The sequence below is a fragment of the Anolis carolinensis genome, chromosome X (genome assembly GCF_035594765.1).
Source record: "Anolis carolinensis isolate JA03-04 chromosome X, rAnoCar3.1.pri, whole genome shotgun sequence".
In the NCBI taxonomy this organism is placed as follows: domain Eukaryota; kingdom Metazoa; phylum Chordata; class Lepidosauria; order Squamata; family Dactyloidae; genus Anolis; species Anolis carolinensis.
Window position 1 is genome coordinate 10,646,616 of NC_085847.1, and position 22,370 is coordinate 10,668,985.

Sequence of the window (22,370 nt, forward strand, 5' to 3'; positions counted from 1 at the left end):
GCTTTGGAGGTTGTAACCAACACTTTGTACTTTGTACACTTTGTACGGAAATGAACTGGCAACAATTACTCACCCCTAGATGTTCTAGAAACCAATCTGGCTACCATTGGAGTTTCCAAACTTGGTAGAGCGGTAGCCCCACATAAAGCACATTGCAGAAGTCCAATCTTGAGGTTACTAAAGTGGGCACCATCTTTAGATCTTCTAATTCTTGTGTATCAGCCGAAGCTGGTAGGAAGCCCTCCTGACCTTCACATCTACCTGGGCTTGACATTTGGAGAGATGGATCCAGGATCCATTCCATCCAGAACTGTTTGAGACACCTCCAACCCTAGATGCAGACCTTTAATGGCAAGCACTTCCGTCTCATCTGGATTCAGTTTCAATTTGTTTTGCTTCATCCAGCCCATTACCTCCCCCAGGCATTCATTTTCAAACCAAATATACTGGCTATTGTTCTAAATCAGTGGTTCCCAAACTTATTTGACCTATTGCCCCCTTTCCAGAAAAAAATATGACTGGAAAGGGGGCGTGGCTTAGAGGGGTGGGCGGGGCTCCTGCTGAAGAGGGCAGGGCTGAGCCTCTCCCCTAGTCCAAGATGCAGGGCTGCGAGGGGGAGGGGGAGGTGGGCGGGGCCACACATGGGCAGCCAGGACTGGGATGGGCGGAGTTACGAGCTCTGAGGCAGGGCTGAGCTTCTATCCCTGTCCTGCAGTGCCTGCCAGGACACAGGGGGAGGGGCTAGAGAAGAGGGCGGGACCTCTTCCCAAGTGCCTGATGGGGCTGAACCTCTATACCCCGCCCCTGTGTTCTAACAAACGCCTCAGGGGAGTATATAGAGGCTCAGCCCTGTCTTGAGCTCTTGGGAAGAGGCCCCGCCCCTGCCTCTAGCCCCGCCCTTTAGTCCTAAAAGGCCTTTCAGGAGATGTATAGATTCTTAGCCTTGTCTCGGGCTATTGGGATGAGGCCCCGCCCCCGCCTCTAGCCCCTCCCTTTAGTCCTAAAAGGCCTCTCAGGAGAGGTATAGAGGCTCAGCCCTGTCTCGGACTCTTGGGAAAAGGCCCCGCCCCCTTCCCTAGCTCCGCCCTCTGTGTCCCAACAAGTGCCTCAGGAGAGGTATAGATTCTTAGCCCTGTCTCATGCTCTTGGGAAGAGGCCCCGCCCCCACCTCTAGCCCCACCCTTTAGTCCTAAAAGGCCTCTCAGGAGAGGTATAAAGGCTCAGCCCTGTCTCATGCTCTTGGGAAGAGGCCCCGCCGCCACCCCTAGCCCCACCCTTTAGTCCTAAAAGACCTCTCAGGAGAGGTGTAGAGGCTCAGCCCTGTCTCGGGCTCTTGGGAAGAAGCCACGGTCCTCCTCTGGCCCCGCCCCTGTGTCCTAATAGGTGCCACCACCGCCCCCTGGATCACTGCAGCGCCCACCAGGGGGCGGTAGCGCCCACTTTGGGAACCACAGTCCTAAATGAATAGTAAACACTAAAATGAGAGCCAGCGTGAAGCTTTGGGTGTTAGAATGAGAATGGGAAGATGCAGTTTCCTGTCTCCAAACAATTGCATGACTTTAGGCCAGTCTCAGACTGATGTAACTCGTGATCATTAAGAAAAAAAAGTGGGGAGAAGGCTAGCCCTGCCTGCTGGTTTTAATTCACAGAAGGAAAGACAAAATATAGACGTAAGAAACAAACAATGGATTCCGCTCTTCTGCCTTCTCCGTTTTCCAGCTTCAGGAAATGAGCGCCAACTTCATCAGGAATGAAATGTGCCCTTGCCTCAAAGCGGCCCCTCCTCCCTTTCCTCCCTTTCTTTAAAGCTACATTAAGTAAATCCATTTTCCAAATCAGTGGCAGATTTATAAAGGCACCTGGATTAAGACACAGAGTGAGGCGTGTTTAATCAGATATTGCCAGCATGACGGCTGGATCTGTAACTGTTAAGCTAAATGGAAACCCTGCAACGATTTTTATATAGTGTGCCAGATTTTCTTTTAAAGCTGCCCAAGTTCATTTTTATGTGCGGAAGGATTAGTATGCATACAATGGGGCTGGAAACAAGCCAAAGGTGTGAGGAGGAGGTTGAGACACACTTTGGAACGGATTCTGAGCAAATTTAATGGGGTGGAGTTGAAGCACGGTGGGAGAAGACATTGCCTGCCCCCCAAGAGAGCCAAATGGCCAGGGAGCTCAAGAACAATGGCTGTTTTATACTATGTTATATTGCTGTTGTTTTATATTGTTTTATGATTTTTTAATGTTGTTAAATTTTAACTATGTTGATCGGGCTTCTCCCCATGTAAGCCTACCCGAGTCCCTTCGGAGAGATGGAGGTGGGATACAAAAATATTATTATTATTATTATTATTATTATTATTATTATTATTATTATTATTATTATTATGACACAGCAAACAAGATAGATATGCTGGATTTCGTATCACCAAATCACAAGTCAAACACTTCCCAAGTGTCTAGGACTGTGTGATGTATTTTTGGATTATTATTATTAATATTATTATTATTATGACACAGCAAACAAGATAGATATGCTGGATTTCATATCACAAAATCACAAGTCGAACACTTCCCAAGTGTCTAGGACTGTGTGATGTATTTTTGGATTATTATTATTATTATTATTATTATTATTATTATTATTATTATTACAGTATTATGACACAGCAAACAAGATAGATATGCTGGATTTCATATCACAAAATCACAAGTCGAACACTTCCCAAGCGTCTAGGACTGTGTGATGTATTTTTGGATTATTATTATTATTATTATTATTATTATTATTATTATTATTATTCTTATGACACAGCAAACAAGATAGATATGCTGGATTTCGTATCACAAAATCACAAGTCGAACACTTCCCAAGTGTCTAGGACTGTGTGATGTATTTTTGGATTATTATTATTATTATTATTATTATTACAGTATTATGACACAGCAAACAAGATAGATATGCTGGATTTCGTATCACAAAATCACAAGTCGAACACTTCCCAGGTGTCTTGGACTGTGTGATGTATTTTCGGACGATGCGTGCAGATCCCAGTAAGGTGGCCTTTTGCAGATGGCAGATTGTAATTTTGTCAATGTCTATAGTTTCCAAATGCCGGCTGAGATTTTTTGGCACGGCACCCAATGTGCCCATCACCACCGGGACCACCTGTACTGGTTTCTGCCAGAGTCTTTGAAGTTCAATCTTGAGGTCCTGATAGCGGCTGAGTTTTTCCTGTTGTTTTTCGTCAATGCGACTGTCACCTGGGATGGCGACATCAATGATCCAAACCTTGTTCTTTTCCACAACTGTGAGGTCTGGTGTGTTGTGTTCCAGAACTTTGTCAGTCTGCATTCAGAAGTCCCATAGTATCTTTGCATGTTCATTTTCCAATACGTTTGCAGGTTTGTGATCCCACCAGTTCTTTGCTGCTGGGAGGTGGTACTTGAGGCATAAGTTCCAATGAATCATTTGGGCCACATGGTTGTGCCTCTGTTTGTAGTCTGTCTGTGCAATTTTCTTACAGCAGCTGAGGATATGATCAATGGTTTCGTCGGTTTCCTTGCAGAGTCTGCACTTTGTATCATCAGCTGATTTTTCGATCTTGGCCTTAATTGCCTTTGTTCTGATGGCTTGCTCCTGGGCTTCTTCTTCAGGGTCCCATTCGTGAGCCAGAGCCAGGTCTTCTCCTTATCAGCTTCTTCTTCTTCTTCTTCTTCTTCTTATTATTATTATTATTATCATCATCATCTACAAACTGGTAGTCAGATTACGATGAGATTTTTACAATAGGTTTTAAACTTGAGTAAAAAAAATATCCACCCAAGAAGAAGAAAACGGAAAGCACGAATAGACAGAAAGCGTGTTGCATCCACTTACCGTATATACTCGACTATAAGCCGGGTTTTTCAGCCTTAGCGCCCCCTGTTTATACTCAAGTGAGGCTCCTGAACGGCTTATATTCGGGCTGGCTTATACTCAACTATATACGGTATTTTGTCTCTTGCTCTCATTTCCCCATCAGTATATTCTCTTTTTTTCTGCCAGCAGGCAATGACCTTTTCATTAAGAGAGGCCTTCAGCTGTTAACAGGCTGTAGCAGAAAAATATTTTAGTGTCGTGTTTTTAGTTTATTTTAAATTGGTGATTTTAATTTGATCGGTTATGTACCATAAGGCACAGTTTTTCCTCCATATAAAGATCTATACTAAATATAGTACATTATACAATCATAGCGAAGTAGGCAATGTAGAATATTGGTGTAAATAAATACCGATTGAATAAAGGGAGGGAAATAGTCTGCAACACATGTAGGGGGGATAATCGCTACAACCGTAAGTAGGATTGAAACCATAGGTAAGTATAAACTTCTTCTCCCAAAATCATGAATATATATATATATACACACACACACACACACACACACACACACACACACACACACACTAGCTGTGCCTGGCCACGCGTTGCTGTGACAAAGTGGTGGTGGTATTGGTTTAAAATTGTTGTGTAATTTTTATTTGACTTTATTTGCATTATTTTATTAATTTTATTGTAAGTTATATTTTTATTTATTATATTTTATTATTTTCTTGTATAATTTTTAGTTATTTTCTGTTATTATAGTATTTTATTGTATTAATTTTTTAGTGTTTTTTATTATTTTTTATTGGGTTGCTAGGAGACCAAGTTGGAGGAGCTTAGCCTTCTAACTGGCAGCAATTGGATAAAAGCAATTATTCCTCTCTCTCTAATTAGGACTTTATTTTTCTTTTCTTTTTGTTGTATCAACCTAGAGGCGTGGATGATGGGTTGTGTTGTCAAATTTCGAGGTTGGGGGGCCTGTAGTTTTGTTGTTTTGTGGGTCGCCGTGATGCCATCACTCTTTTATATATATAGATTCATGATTTCGGGAGCAGCTTCCCAGATGCAGACTCAAAGCAGGAACAAGGGGAGCGAAGGCTTAGGCATTAGAGTCAGTTTGTTACCAGCAAAAGCTGACTGCACCTGCTTCTGATTTATAGCCCTGAATTCCCCCACAGCTGCTAGGGCGATTTCCAATTACTCAACTTCATTTCTGGCAGCTATTCTAGCTGAACAATGTCTCTGCTGTTTCCTTTCGCCTTTCCTGAAATGTGGGTACTTGCAAAATCTCCTCCTCAGATTCCGACTGCCCCTCTGACTCATAAACACTTTCCTGCTCCCTTTTATTATGTGTATAGAAGATATATATATTTGAAAGCAGGAAAGCGAAAAATGGCTGCAGTTTAGAAACGTCTATCGATGTCGTTGCAAAATTCTCATGTTTAAATCCATACCTTGATGACATCTTCATCAGAGGACCTGCATTCTACTGATTCTACAAGATCGGTGACAGTTCCATCATCTTCCACCGAGACCACTTTGACAGGGACGGCGACAGTTTTCCCAGTGAGAATAGCCGTGTTCAAGATCTCAGCTTCCTAAAAAGAAAAGAGATACAATATTTGTCCGGCTGTAGAAAAGAATGCAGCCTAGCCATACAGGACGCAGTGGTTCGATTAATACATTTGCAGCAAATAATGGCTTGTATTCATTGACAAATCCAGATACTGACCTACTATTACTTTGGCAATTAAAAAAAAAGTTCATAACAATGATACGAGGGTTGAATGAAAAGTAATGCCTCCACCTTCGTTACTTGGGTTTGGATGGGAATATTTTAATAAATCAAACGCAGAAATAATCCTTAGAATGTGCTCTTCAACTACCACTATTCACTTTTCCACATCATCACCAGACAATTGGATACATTTCTGCCAACAAGTTTTCTGAAGCCGTCACGGAAGAAGTCGACACTCAGTTTCCGCAACCAGCGTCACACAGGACCCATCGTGCACAGATCTTCCGATAGCCAAGCAAAGCAATAATGTGACCCACAAGTTCTTGTGAAATGCTGATTATGCTTGAAATTTTTCTCTGAGTGATACGACGATCGTCCTGAATCAATCTGTCAACCTTTTGCTTATGAAACTTGGTAGTTGCTGTCACAGGACGTCCAACTCTTTGTTTGTCACACAAGTCAGATGTTCCCACTTCAACATCTTTAAACTTACTCGCCCAACGACACACAGGACTCACATCAACACAATCCCCATAAACAGCTTGCATTCTCGGATGATTCTCCTTTGGGGTGACACCTTCTACTGTCAAGAATACAATGACTGCACGTTGCTTAAGTCTCATTGACCGAACTTCTGCGCAGGGTTCCATACTTCACACTTTAACAACACAACCGTTCAATGCTAAGGCTTCCCCGTCTGTGCAGGGTTTCATACTTCGCACTTTAACAACACAACCATTCAATGCTAAGGCTTCCCTGTCTGCGCAGAGTTCCATACTTCGCACTTTAACCACACAACCGTTCAATGCTAAAGCTTCCCCACCTACGCAGGGTTCCATACTTCACTCTTTAACAACACAACCGTTCAATGCTAAGGCTTCCCGCCAAATGGAACTGTAGAGGAGAGTCTACTGAACAAGCCAGTACCTGCCGCAGACCAGGACTGCCATCTGTTGAGGAGTTACGAAGGTGGAGGCACTACTTTTCATTCAACCCTCGTAGAATTGACGCGATATTTTCAGATCAGCTTGGTTCACACTATATCAATACCCCCTGAAGTTCCAATTAGGACCAAATTCTCCCCTCTGTGTTATATTCTACCGCAACTCAAAGGCAATTGTATTGCCTCCTATGAAGTTACGACTGATTTTCACCCTGGATAAAAATAGAACGAGCTTGGCTTTTGTGCATATTGTCTCGTTCTTATTCCAATCTGAAGGTGTTTCAAGGTTTAAAAAGAGGACTATGTGTAGAACAAGCATATCTTGATTTCATTTGGTTCCTATGAATGGAGACTTCCGTAAGTGCAATACTTCAAGTGGAAAATTTATCATCTGAATAGTTCACCATATAAGGTTTTGAAGTTTGACCTGATTTTACTGGTAGAGAACAGAAGGGATTGAAAACGAAGAAAATCTGAAGTTGGGTTTTTCTACTGTCTCGTAGACTCTAATATGTTAGAGATGGAAGGAAACTGGGGAGGGATCTTTGAACCTCTTCACGCAATAGATCTTCTTTATTTTAGTTCAACAGTAGGACAAAGAACAACCATAGCCTTGGCAAAGGAATGAACTGATAAAGACAACCTAGAACAGTGGTTTTCAACCTTCCTAATGCTGCGATCCCTTGATACAGTTCTTCATGTTGTGGTGACCCCCAACCATAAAATTATTTTTGTTGCTACTTCATAATTGTCATTTTGCTATTGTTATGAATCGTAATGTAAATATCTGATACGCAGGATGGACCAAATGTGGCACAAATACCCCATATGCCCAAATTTGAATACTGGTGGGGTTGGGAGAGGATTTATTTTGTCATTTGGGAGTTGTAGTTGCTGGGATGTATAGTTCACTTACAATCAAAGAGCATTCTGAACTCCAGCAACGTTGGAATTAAACTAAACCTGGCACACTGAAGTCTCATGAACAACAAAAAAATACTGGAAGGGTTTGGTGGGCATTGACGTTGAGTTTTGGAGTTGTAGTTCACCTACATCCAGAGAGCACTGTGGATTCAAACAATGAGGGATCTGGACCAAACATGGCATGAATACTCAATATGCCCAAATGTGAACACTGATGTGCCAAATTTGGTCCAGTGAATGAAAATATATCCTGCATATCAGGTATTCACATTACGATTCATAACATTAGCAAAATGAGAGTTATGAAGTAACAACGAAAATAAGGTTATGGTTGGGGGTCACCACAACCTAAGGAACTGTATTAAGGGGTCAAGGTATTAAGAAGGTTGAGAACCACTGTGGCGTAGAACAATTCAAGCAGATTTTATACTACCCTGTTTGGATCCGAAAATAAGTCATCACCAAAAAATAAGACCTAGCACATCTTTGGGAGCAAAAATTAATACGAGGGTTGAATGAAAAGTAATGCCTCCACCTTCGTAACTCCTCAACAGATGGCAGTCCTGGTGTGCGGCAGGTACTGGCTTGTTCAGTAGACTCTCCTCTACAGTTCCATTGGGCAGGAAGCCTTAGCATTGAACGGTTGTGTTGTTAAAGTGCAAAGCGTGGAACCCTGCGCAGATGGGGAAGCCTTAGCATTGAACGGTTGTGTTGTTAAAGTGCCAAGTATGGAACCCTGCGCAGATGGTCAGTCAATGCGACTTAGGCAACATGCAGTCACTGAATTCTTGACAATAGAAGGTGTCACCCCAAAGAAGATTCATCAGAGAATGCAAGCTGTTTATGGGGATTGTGTTGATGTAAGTCCTGTGCGTCGTTGGGCGAGTAAGTTTAAAGATGTTGAGGTGGGAACATCTGACTTGCATGACAAAGAGTTGGGCGTCCTGTGAAAGCAACCACAGTGTTTCACAAGCAAAAGGTTGACAGATTGATTCAGGACGATCATCATATCACTCAGAGAGAAATTTCAAGCATAATCGACATTTCACAAGAACGTGTGGGTCACATTATTGCTTTGCTTGGCTATCAGAAGATCTGTGCACGATGGGTCCTGTGAGACGCCGGTCGCGGAAACCGAGTGTCGATTTCTTCCATGATGGCTTCAGAAAACTTGTTCATTGTTGGCAGAAATGTATCCAATTGTCTGGTGATGATGTGGAAAAGTGAACAGTGGTAGTGAAAGAGCACATTCTAAGGATTATTTCTGCGTTTGATTTCTCAAAATATTCCCATCCAAACCCAAGTAACATTCAACCCTTGTATAAGACACTGTCTTATTTTTGGGGAAACAGTATTTGAGACTCAGTCATATTTGTACTGACTACTTTCAAATGAGGTTTATTTTTTAAAAAAATACTATTTCTTTGAATTTCCAGAACAAATGCAAACAAATAACAGAGAAACGTTCAACAATGCACAAATTGACTCAGGATGTGGCTAAAGCACAAGTGATGCTTAACCTTTAAAAGGGGGCGAAAAGGACAAGTCTGAAATGTACTTATGAAGGAGGTTCCAACCGAGCGAGGGAAAACATGCCTATCATGACCATCAACAGAAATCTCAAGTATTCCATAAGCATGTGCATAGAGGCACTTTCACAAAACATCAAGCTCCGTTCAATTATTGTGTGCACTTGAAGTATATATTTCTCCCATACTGGGCTTGTATTTCTCATTCAAAAAAACAAGCATTTTGACCAGATTAAGCAGCAGGTAGAATCTTTGCAAATAGTCCTTCCCTCCTTCCCTTTGAAGGCATAAAGGAGCTTAAGGAACCCCGGCGGGGAGTACCGTCGGAATTATTTCATTCTGAAGACACCAACGCAATACTTATTACGAATGTTTCCGTCGAGATTTATAGGTCACTAGCTGTGCCCGGCCACGCGTTGCTGTGGCTTAGTCTGGTGGTGTTGGTCAGTCTACTTTAGGTTGTATTGATGCTGTGACCTCCACCCTTCTTTATACTCACATTAGTAGTAGTATTTGAAGTCTGTTACCTTCTTCAGTTTTTGTGTTGATTGATAATTGCTTGAGATCCCTGTTGTCTTTGGTTTGTTGTTAGTTGTAATGTCTGATTCTGCTGAGTGCGGTTTATATTTTTATTGTGGTACAATAGTCTTTTTTTTGCCTGTGTAGGTGTTTATTATTATTGTTGTTGTAGTGGTCATGAAGGTTGGATAAGTTAGATGCTACTGTATTGTTTTTTGGAGGCCCAGTGTAGCACTGACTGGCCTCTCAGCCTCAGTGCCTGGCTGTTTCTTGCCTGTGATGGTGTTGATTCTTATTGTTGTTGTTGTTGTCATTGTTATTATTGTAATTGTTTTTTTGGAGGCCAAGTGTGAATGTAGGGATTGGGGAAGTGGATGAGTTGTGTTGTCAAATTTTGTATTTGTTATAGTCACAATGCGTTGTTGTGAGTTTTGTGGGTCCGGATTGTGGTTTTGTGGTGTGGTTGTGTTGTTACAACTGAGAGGCAAGGCTTTTGTGTTGTGTTGCCAAGTTTTGTATTTCTGGGGCATTTAGTTGTGTGCCAAGTTTTGTATTTCTGGGGCGTTTAGTTGTGTTGTTATAGTCACGATGCGTTGTTGTGAGTTTTGTGGGCCCTGTGTGGTTTTGTGGTGTGGTTGTGTTGTTACAACTGGGAGGCAAGGCTTTTGCATTGTGTTGCCAAGTTTTGTATTTCTGGGGCCTTTAGTTGTGTTGTTATCGCATGATGCGTTGTTGTGAGTTTTGTGGGTCTGGATTGTGGTTTTGTGGTGTGGTTGTGTTGTTACAACCGGGAGGCAAGGCTTTTGCGTTGTGTTGTCAAGTTTTATATTTCTGGGGCGTTTAGTTGTTTGCCAAGTTTCGTATTTCTGGGGCGTTTAGTTGTGTTGTTATAGTCACGATGCGTTGTTGTGAGTTTTGGGGGTCCTGTGTGGTTTTGTGGTGTGGTTGTGTTGTTACAACTGGGAGGCAAGGCTTTTGCATTGTGTTGCCAAGTTTTGTATTTCTGGGGCGTTTAGTTGTGTTGTTATCGCATGATGCGTTGTTGTGAGTTTTGTGGGTCTGGATTGTGGCTTTGTGGTGTGGTTGTGTTGTTGTAACCTGGAGGCAAGCCTTTTACATTGTGTTGCCAAATTTCGTATTTCTGGGATGTTTAGTTTTGTTGTTATAGTCACTGCGCAAACAACTTTATCATTTTATATATATAGATTTCTCAGCACAGCAAAGAAGGTGAAGTCTGAGCGGTCCCTAATTTACCCCCCAAAACAAGGGTTCAAAGAAGATGTTCAAATGATAGTGACTTCTTGTAGAGAAATATAATATTCTTCATCCATAACTAACAGAGGATTACGGGAGAAGATACAGCTGGAGGAATAAATAGCTTGGATGAGACCATCTAGCAAAAAATGTTTTCCCAAAGGATTAAGGGGAAAAAAAATAATAATAGAAAGATGCTGATGATAATCCTTATAACCAATACTCGGAGATTGAGTTTGTCAAAAGAAATGTATAACTCGCGTCTGCTTTAGCAAAAATTACTAGGATTTTGGAGATTTGGGCGAGGGAAAAATGACTCAGAGAGGGAGTCTTTACATAAGAAAAGGCCAAGTGCCAACCTTGGGTCACATGTGATGCCCAAGGCGGTTTTTGCAGCTCTTGCATCTCTTCTGCTCACTAAATGATAAATAATTTTCTCCTTCTCCAAGAGTGGCAATTGACTTTCCAAAAGGTGCACTGTTTAATATTTTAAAAACTATATTTAGAAAGCGGAAATGGACTTGTATTTTGGGTGTGTGTGTGCAATTTTCAGCTGTCCGTGGGTCTCCTGGAGCATCCCAGGGACATAAAATTGTCCTGTGGGCTCACTGCAGTTGCCTACCCTACAACAACAACAACAACAACAACAACAACAACAATTTTATTTCTGCCCCTGGAGGTGCATAAACTGTGCTTTCAAATGAGTATCGATACATCGCCATGGTGCAGCAGGTTAAACCGTTGAGCTGCTGAACTTGCTGACCGAAAGGTCAACGGCTCGAATTCGGGGAGCAGGGTGAGCTCCCACTGTTAGCCCCAGCTTCTGCCAGCCTAGCAAATCGAAAGCATGGAAATGTGAGTAGATCATTTTGATTATGTAGAAAGTAGGAAAACAGAGGGGAAAAAAGGAAGGAAAAAATGAAAGAAAAAAATATAAAAATTGTCCATTTCTACCGGCTATTGTCCATTTCTACCGGCACATTCTGTTCTGGATTTTATGAATTAGTCTCCTGTTTTAATATTGTATGTTTCTTGTATGCTTTTTGTCAATTTTAACATTTGTTTTATTGATATTGATGTTTTACTGGTATAATTGTTTTATAGTTGTGTTACTGATATTTGATTGTTTTACCCAGTCTACTTTTACAATCTCTCCGTTTTAATCCATGTTTTTATTAGTTCTTGTTTTTTATTGGCTAATGTTTAAATTTATATGTGCATGTTTTTGTCTATTGCTGTGTTTTATACTGCTACTGTTTTTCTTTGGGCTTGGCCCCATGTAAGCCGCCCTGAGTCCCCTTTGGGGAGATAGAGGCGGGGTATAAAAATAAAGTTATTATTATTATTATTATTATTATTATTATTATTATTATTATTATTATTATCGGGCTTGGCCCCATGTAAGCCGCCCCGAGTCCCTTCGGGGAGATGGGGCGGGGTATAAAAATAAAGTTATTATTATTATTAAAATCAAAAATCTAAAAAATCAAAATGTTCCCACTCTTTCAATGTTAATTTACTCTATTTTATATGATAAAAACCTTAATAAAAATATTTTTTTAAAAAGAAATGTGAGTAGATCAATAGGTACCACTCTGGCGGGAAGGTAACAGCGCTCCATGCAGTCATGCCAACCTTGGAGGTGTCTACGGACAACGCCGGCTCTTCGGCTTAGAAATGGAGATGAGCAGCAACCCACAGAGTTGGACACAACTAGACTTAATGCCAGGGGGAAAACTTTATCTTTACTAAGAAGTGCCTGGAATGTCTTTTTTTCACAATAGCAAACCTCATTTGAGTTGCAAAATCTTTACAAGAACTCCCCCCCCCCCCCCGGCCCCCATCTACCTTCCATAACATTAGCAAGCAGGCTGAAGGGCCATGTGGAATTTCAAATCACTTCTGTATATTTTAAGTCACTTTTTAATATTTGCTCTTCAGCCAATTAATACGTGGGGAGCCTGTGGATAAACACATTAGCATTAACTATAATCTACTCGGGTTCTTTTCTTAACACAGCACAGAATTAAAGAGCCATTAAAACATCATCAAAATGTTCCAACACATTAGTGAGACGCTGGATCGTAGTGCACCATACAGATGTATTTGCTTAAGATCCAGGGACAGTCTTGGCAATTAGCTATCATGGCAATCTTTAACCGAGTGTCTAACAAAGACAGTATGCTCAAGCGAAAAAGTAAAAAAGGAAATTAAGTTAGTTTGGTCCACACAACTGCCTCTCCAGACTGATTCTATATTCTAGTTGATGATCTTTGCAGAGAGATATTTATTATTTATTTATTTACAGCATTTATATTCCGCCCTTCTTTCCCACCCCAAAGGGGATTCAGGGCAGATCACATTACACATATAGGCAAACATTCAATGCCTTTTAACACAGAACAAACAAACATAGGCTCCGAGCGGGCCTCAAACTCATGACCTCCTGGTCAGAGTGATTCATTGCAGTGATTCATTGCAGCTGCTCTCCAGCCTGCGCCACAGCCCGAGATATACAGTACTCTGTACCAGCACATTTTTTGCCTGATTGCGGATTTTAAGCTAACCTTTTTATCGCGTGTTTTAAATGCCTTCCCGCGATCCAAGACACATTTCCTGGGTACGTCATCTAGCCATCTCCACTCACCATCCTTTATCCCACTTTCTTCTGGAATTTAAGGCCTGTGTAGAACGGGACTAGGTTTCTGCATCATTAGGTTTGCCATTGACTTCCCCAGAAGCTTAGAGAGTGTGACTTGGACAAGGTGACCTCATGAGTTCCCATAATTGTGTAAGAAGAGGAGATTTCAACTGAACATTAGAAGAAAGTCTTAATAGTAAGAGTGGTTTGGCAATGGAATCAATTACCTAGATAGATGGTTGGGTCTGGGAATGTTTTAGCTCAGTAGTTCTCAACCTGTGGGTTCCCATGTGTTTTGGCCTACAATTCCCAGAAATCCCAGCCAGTTTACCAGCTGTTAGGATTTCTGGGAGTTGAAGGCCAAAACATCTGGGGACCCACAGGTTGAGAACCACTGCTTTAGCTGCTCCCTTCTTCTTGGCCTTCAGAAAGGGAGTTAAAACTTGGCTTTGGGAGCAGGCCTTTGAGAAATAGCACAGTGCAACCAATTTACTAGAAATCGTGCAATTGATTATGGAACGGCCTTAGACCTTGCCTTTGGATGACATGTCTCAACATTGGATTGTATCTTAACCATGTTTGTTCAATTTTAATTTAATCTTATTTCATGTTTTAGTGTCGTTTGTAAGCCACTTTGAGTCGCCCAGGGGTAGAGAAAGGTGGGATATAATTACAGTAGAGTCTCACTTATCTAAGCTAAATGGGCCGGCAGAAGCTTGGATAAGCGAATATCTTGGATAATAAGGAGGGATTAAGGAAAAGCCTATTAAACATCAAGTTAGGTTATGATTTTACAAATTAAGCACCAAAACATCATGTTCTACAACAAATTTGACAGAAAAAGTAGTTCAATACGCAGTAATGTTATGTTGTAATTACAGTATTTACGAATTTAGCACCAAAATATCACGATATATTGAAAACATTGACTAGAAAAATGGCTTGGATAATCCAGAGGCTTGGATAAGTGAGACTCTACTGTATGATAAATAAATACATGATGAATAAATGACTCTCAATCAAGTAGGTAAGTGTTGTTGAGCACCTGGTTAGATTTTAAGACTCACCAGCGAGGCATACGGTGGGTCCTCAGTGGGTCACCTCAAACCCGAACATGTTGTTGGAAACCTCACACACTTATTTATTTATTTACAGTATTATATTCCGCCCTTCTTTCTCACCCCGAAGGGGACTCAGGGCGGATCACATTGCACATATAAGGCAAACATTCAATGCCTTAACATAGAACAAAGACAAGACAAACACGGGGCTCTGAGCTGGCCTCGAACTCATGACCTCTTGGTCAGAGTGATTTGTTGCAGCTGGCTGCAGCTGGTGGCTCAACAGCCTGCGCCACAGCCCGGCCCCACTTACATGACAGTATTGCTTGTTATGGTGTTTACATGTGTACTATTAGTCGTGCAAGCTCAATGGGGTCTTGAATGCAGTTGCCATTTTTAACAACAGTGCATTCACCAACTATATGATAGGTTGGGAGATTTGTGAAAATTACAGAATGGATTGCTGGTCAAGGTGGATCTTTGGCAAGACGGAGCAATGTTCTTGTCAACAGAGCCTCCATGTGCAGGCACAGTATTCATCTTGAGGCAAAGAAAATTCATCTTGGCTTCCATATTTGCTTGTGGCCTTCCCACAAACATCAGATGGGTCACTATGAGAAAGCAGACGCTGCCTTAGGTAGGACTTTTGATCCGATCCAGCAAGACTCCTCTTACGTAACAGTGCTCCATCTGGGAATGTCAGTCTTGTCTTTTGGGATTCAAATCACACCTAGCATCATCTTGCCTCTCTCCTCTCAGGCTGGCAGCCATTTTCAGCACGTCAAGGATCACGCCTCAGCCATGCATAGCTAATTTCAAATCTTATTTAGCATCAAGTCTCAGAATTAAGAAGCTAAGTGACAGCTGTTTAATTAACTCCTTAAGCTGATTAGACAGCATTACTGCCATCCCCCCAAGGAAGAGTTTATATCTGTCAAGAGAGCCTAAGGCCGCGCTAATGCTTCTGTTTAAATTTAGTAAGCTTCTAAACCAATATACTCTAAAATGTTTGACATCCTCAAGGAGGTGGCCAGATTCAGACATTCCGCCCCACCTCCCTTGCTTTAACAGACGTGTGACCTCCCCAAGAACATGGATACAAAAAACCCCCCAAAAACTGGACGTTGACAATCAAAAGCATTTGCTGCAAACACTTTATGTTTGATTAGATTGGATTAGCAGATTAGCATTGACTTAGCAGGAAAAGCATCCCTCTCTAGTCTTTGTTGTGAAGACAATGGCTTATTTAGGGGGGGGGGGACTTAAATCTGGCCCAAACAGAGAAAGTTAGGTTCACATATCACTTGCTTTATCAGTAGTCTCAAACATTCAAACTTGATGTGGCAAGTCGGCACCTGAAGAGGATCCCAAATTGGTGGGCAATGTTTATTCACCATCTACACTCTGAAATCCACACTGGAGGCTCAACCTCTGTGTCCACCACTAGAATTAGGTTGTCAAAGTGAAGTGTGAGAACAATTTGAAACCCACTGCTCCAGGCAACGACGGCAACAGCAATTTGGATTTATTTCTAATGGCAGGTTACGACATAGTTAAAACACAGAGATAGAACACAAGACCACCAAACACTTTGTTCAAGGTTTTTAATATGTGTGTTTAGTGGTCTTGTGATCATCAGATGAAAACACTGACGAATCCAAAATTCATAGTTTCAAATACCGTGTCTCCCCAAAAATAAGACAGTGTCTTATATTCAGAGGCGGTTCAACCACCAGGCCAACTAGACAGTTGCCTGTGGCGCCATCTTGTCGGGGGGCGCCATCGAGGCAACTCCTGTCTCCTGCAGACTGCCTCCGCAAGGTATTGAACTGCTTTTTCTGTTGATTTGTTGTAAAACATGATGTTTTGGTGCTTAATTTGTAAAATCTTAATGTAATTTGATGTCTAATAGGCTTTTCCTTAATCCCTCCTTATTATCAAACATTTTCGCTTATCCAACGTTTTTATTTTTCAGTGATTGGTTTGGGGGGGGGGCACCAAAATTCTGTTTGCCTACACTTGAAAAATACCTAGGACTGGCTCTGCTTATATTAATTTTTGCTCCCGAAGATGTGATAGGTCTTATTTTCAGGGGATGTCTTATTTTTCCATGAAGAAGAATTCACATTTATTTTTGAACAAAAAAATGAACATTTATTATATATTGTACAGTAGTTGTCATCACAAACTAGCATAACCAGACAAACCGTGAATCTTATCAATAATTCCTTGTTACTACCATTATTTTCACATACAATATTCTATGGTATGTACATTTACCAATCCTGCATGCTCTGGTGTTCTGTTTGGCAGGCATGCTTCCAAACAAAACCTTTGCTAGGTCTTACTTTCGGGGGAGGTCTTATATTTAGCAATTCAGCAAAACCTCTACTAGGTCTTGTTTTCTGGGGATGTCTTATTTTCGGGGAAACAGGGTATAGAACTTTAGAAAAGCTACGTGCACTTGAATTTTTTTTACTTGCTCAATGCTGTGGCCCTTTACCTTCCAGACTTGATTTTTGTTGCTTTTCCCAATAACCAAAATATTGGTTTTGTCATTGTTCACCTGGAGGTCATTTGTCTCACAAAAATCAACAAAACTATTCAGGAGTCTTTTTAGTCCCATGCGAGAGAGGGATAGTAGGGCTGTATCGTCCGCAAACAACGAGAAGGACATGCTTTGGGCCAGTCTTGGGGATATGCCCATCCACTTGGGCCAGAGAGATAGTACATATTGTTGTTTGACTTCCTTTTTTACCTGAATCAGGTTCGACAGGAATCCCCTGTGATCTTTTATCTGGCATACGTTTTGGTTGTGCAATTGCTTGATCCGAAAAAGAAGTCTTGGGTCAATGTTGAGGGCTGCTAGTTTCTTCCAAAGCTTTTCTCTCTTCACAAAATGCCCCCTTAAAATCCAAGAAAGCCACACCTAATTTATTCGGGTTATTTTTGGACTATTTGTTCGCTAAGTGGGCCAAGACATGGGCCTGATCGAGTGTTGATTTCCACTTGGAAAACCCCACTTGCTCGGTGCCAATTATGTTTTTCTGCTTGACCCATGACTCTAGTCTAGTCAGGAGAAGCTTGGCATAAGTCTTCCCTATGATAGAGAACAGGCTAATAGGTCGGTAGTTTGCTGGCCCTCCAACAACAGGAAACAAACGTGCACTTATGGGTTGTGTTTCCTGATGTCTTAAGTATTATTGATTGTTCGCGATCATTGCTGCTTTTAGAACATCAGTACCTAGTTTTTCTCCCAAAGATCTGTGATGCTGCACAATAAATAATGAAACACAGACTTTGTAGCATAAATATAGATGATCTTGCTGATATCCAGTGCATCGTCTTCACACGTTTCTTCTTACAGGACTTCTGTTGTCTCTCTTGCTCCCTAAAGACTTTAGAGCTGGAGGCCAGGACCTGCCCGAAACATTTTGTTGCCTGGGATGAAGGACAAGATGGTTCTCCAGTTGTTGAATTTTCTTGTATCACTGCAACCCGATAAAACTCAAGTTCAGCAGACCACCTTAGGAACTCAAGAGAAGTCTGTGTGATACATAGAGATCTACCCTTCATGTTTTCATACCATCCATCTTTGCAACTGTTGCCTGAGGTGGACACCTTAAGCCGAGCAGGACCAGCCTTGTGAGAAATCTCCCTGTCTTTTTATGGGGACATACAAAGTTGTCATTTTATCAACTGCTATGTCAAAGTGGCAACGATGGAACCCACAACTGTCTGTCCTTTTCATCAAAGTCGGCTATCAGCCAGATTCTCAAGTCGCCAGGCACCAATTCTTTAGAGATATCAGTAATTAATTTCCAGACATTGAGCTGTAATTCAACAAAGCTCTGCCTTATGCATATATAATTGTACGTTTTCAATAAGCTGGTAACCAAAGTGCTTAATTTTTCGGGCATCGTCATTTCTTCCCCCTATTAATAAACAAGCCGGCAGAGCTTTTCTGCATGACTATGAGAAGGAAAGAAAAGCTGCCCAACTTGATAAGGGAAACAATCCTTTCCAGCTTCATCCGCAACAGGGGGGGGGGGGGGGAGCAGGGAAGGATCTGGCCTCAAGGTTCACAGATACAACTGTATCTGCTAGCGCTGAACTGCCAAAACTGCTAGGAACATGTCATGGGAAATTAGCAAATCCCAATCAAAATTTCACACGCGTGCGGCCGGTGTAGCGGCTCCCCCGAGTGATGGGCTGGCATGCCGGATCTTTTGATTTGCAGGCCCACGGTTAACCAAACCAAATGTGAAAGCCGAATGCCCCCAGGGCTTGTGTAGTCGGCAGAGAGAGGAAGTGAGATGGGAGGGAGCGATGTCAGACAGTTTAAAGGGCTTCCAGCAACAAAACGAACGCTTTAGTAGAGGACTTCAAAGGAGGGTTCCCAAAGCTAGCCCTGGTAGTGCAATTGAGCAAAGTATATATTTGCCACTTAATTATGATCTAGCGGTGCCAGCAGGCCTGAATCCAATCTCGGTGACGTTTTTTTCCGTGAGTACATTCATGCATCAAAGACTCGGCTACCAATCAGCAAATACACAGGATTTGTAAGGCTGAAATTGCAATGTTTTTCAAAACCCCATCCTGGCTTTTGTATTCAAGACTAACTCCAAACTGTGAAAACACTTCCTCGTCTAACTAGAGCTTGGAAATGTTGTTGTTGTCGACTATTTGTATATTATCATCACTGTGCATGGTGCTTTGCAAGAAAGAAAGAAAGAAAAAAAACAGAGCTTTGTCATCAGCTTTACAGGATAGGTGGATTACCATGGGGAAAAAGATGGTGGCTACCTTCTTCTGCATAACCTTCTTTTTCATCAATCAAAATCGATCACTCGTGGTCGAGCATGACTGTCTTCCAGAAGTAGAGCCTTGGCGGTGGATCTGTCAATCACTGTGAAGACCTATTCTGGATCCACATGGACTTTCACATTGAGGACATAGATTTCCAGATGGAAGCTGATCATGACAAGGGTTTGCTTCACAGCAGATCTCCAATTGGGTCTGACTCCCTAGGGTAATGAAATTTCTGCCTAGGACAAAACAACAAAACTACACATCCCAGAAACACTAAATTTGGCAGCACAACCCCTCATCCATGCCTCTATGTTCATACAACAAAAAGAAAAGAAAACTAAAGTCCTAATTAGAGGGAGAGGAATAATTGTTTTTATCCAATGGCTGCCAGTTAGAAGTCTAAGCTCCGCCCACTTGGTCTCCTAGCAACCCACTCAGCCCAGGGGACAGGCAGAGTTAGGCCTCACTTAGGCCTCTTCCACACTGCCTATAAAATACAAATTATCTGATTTGAACTGGATTATATGGCAGTGTAGACTCAAGGCCCTTCCACACAGCTATAGAACCCATTTATAATCTTGTATTATCTGCTTTGAACTGGATTATCTTGACTCCACACTGCCAAATAATCCACTTCAGTGTGCATTTTATCCAGCTGTGTAGAAGGGGCACAGTTAGTATATATATATATAAATGTTCTGACCATTTTTCCCTTAACTTAAACAACAAAACTACTGGAGCAAATCACACCAAATTTGGCATCAAAAGACATAGTCATCCAGTCTGTGTTTTTTAATTTAAAAAAAACAAGAAAAAATAAAGTCCTAATTAGAAGAACAACTGTTTTTTTTCTTGTTGCTGCCAGTTAGAAGGGTAGGCTCCGCCCACTTTGTCTCCTAGCAACCCACTCAGCCATTTAATGGCGCCCAGGGCCTCTTCAATCAGGCCTCTTCCACACTGCCTATAAAATACAGATTATCTGATTTGAACTGGATTATATGGCAGTGTAGACTCAAGGCCCTTCCACACAGCTATGGGAAGTGTCTGACGTGTGATCCAATACAACAGCCAGCAGAGTGTCTGCTGAGGACTCATCTTGTTGTATTTCAAATAATAATAATAATAATAACAACAACAACTTTATTTATACCCCGCTCCATCTCCCGAAGGACTCAGGGTGGCTTACACTGGGACAAGCCCAAAACAGTATTACATGTCCAATAAAACGTATTGGCTTCAATGTACCACTGGTTAATCTATATATATATAAAAGGGTAATGGAATCACGGCACCGGACAAAACAACTAAACTAAACGCCCCACAATCTTGAAAATTGACAGCACAACCTCTCATCCACGCCTCTACGTTCATACAACAAAAAGAAAAGAAAAATTAAGTCCTAGCCACAGCAATGCGTGGCCGGGCACAGCTAGTTTTTTTTTTTATAAATTTCCAATCTGTGTCACTTTCACTGTGAAAAAAGTGGGCCTTTAGAAGGGAAAGCTGCACTTTTACATCCATGTTGCAATAACTTGGGTTGAGTTTTGAGGGGTGGCAATGACAGAAAACACAAAAGTTAGCCAAGTCCTATTGACTTTGGCTTTCAAAGATGTTGATCAGATAGATCCTCCTACTCTCCTCCTTGTTTTCCCCACAATCTTGAATAAGTATGGATTTGCATAAATAGCTATGGAAAGAACACCATTTGGGAAATCGAAATCTTCACGGTTTCACCAAAAAAACCAACAAAGGCTCAACACGGGAGACCGAAAGGACGAAAGAGGCAGATGAACAGTATGGCTGGAAATGTGTTACACCAAATGGATACATCACAAGAAGGAGTGGGTGATTGGACATTTCTAAATCTAAGCAGTGGCAGCCCTGTTCTGAAAAGCCATTAGAGAAAAGACATGACAAGCCTTGTAATAATATCCCCAGGAACATGCAAACGGCAGCTTTGGTGCCTCGCTGAGCACACCGTGGCGTTCTGCAACAATTGTTTAATGTCTAATCCCGCTGGAATGATTACCCCCAGAACTTATGTTAATGTCAGCTCAACGCGCGCGAGAAAATAAATCTCATCTCAACATCAGATTATGCCTTTGGAACACGCCATGTTATTTCCATAATCTGACAAATGGGGAAGAATTATACACAAGGTTTTACCTGACAACAATAATGGGACTTACGACTTTTGCTTTCATCCTCGGCAATATTAGTTTCCTCCCCTACTTCCCCTGGCCACGTTCCTCCAAGGGGTTGGGAGAAAGAACCCAGTGTAAATGCAAAAACGAACTCAAAAGCAAGATCCTAGACGATCTCATAAGACCATAGGTAAGCAAAGAGACCTCCAAAGACCATCTACATGGTCTCATAAGATCATAAGTAAGTAAAGAGACCTCCTGAGACCATATAGATGGTTTCATAAGACCATACGTAAGCAAAGAGACCTCCAAAGACCATCTACATGGTCTCATAAGACCATAAGTAAGCAAAGAGACCTCCAGAGACCATATAGATGGTCTCATAAGACCATAAGTAAGCAAAGAAACCTTCAAAAACCATCTAGATGGTCTCATAAGACCATAAGTAAGCAAAGAGACCTCCAAAGACCATCTACATGGTCTCATAAGACCATAAGTAAGTAAAGAGACCTCCTGAGACCATCTAGATGGTTTCATAAGACCATACGTAAGCAAAGAGACCTCCAGAGACCATCTAGATGGTCTCATAAGACCATAGATAAGCAAAGAGACCTCCAAAGCCCATCTAGATGGTCTCATAAGACCATAAGTAAGCAAAGAAACCTCCAAACACCAACTAGATGGTCTCATAAGACCATAAGTAAGCAAAGAGACCTCCAAAGACCATCTAGATGGTCTCATAAGACCATAGGTAAGGAAAGGGACCCTCAAAGACCACCTAGATGATCTCATCAGGCCATCAGAAGACCATAGATAAGGAAAGGGACCTCAAAGACTATCTAGATGGTTTCCTAAGACCATAGTTAAGGAAAGAGGCCCTCAAAGGCAATCTAGACCATCTCATAGAACTATAGGTAAGGGAAGTGACCCTCAAAGG

At 41.7% G+C, this 22,370-nt stretch overlaps 1 protein-coding gene across 3 annotated transcripts in view; it reads right to left on the reverse strand.

Annotated features, from left to right (window-relative positions):
• Window positions 1-22,370, reverse strand: part of tmem132d (transmembrane protein 132D) — a 230,956-nt gene that overhangs the window by 32,357 nt on the left and 176,229 nt on the right. For all 3 annotated transcript variants that reach the window (XM_008113638.3, XM_008113639.3, XM_008113640.3), the window contains one exon: window positions 5,323-5,466. In XM_008113638.3, the coding sequence (XP_008111845.1) occupies window positions 5,323-5,466 (144 nt within the window). The remainder of the gene's footprint in view (window positions 1-5,322; window positions 5,467-22,370) is intronic.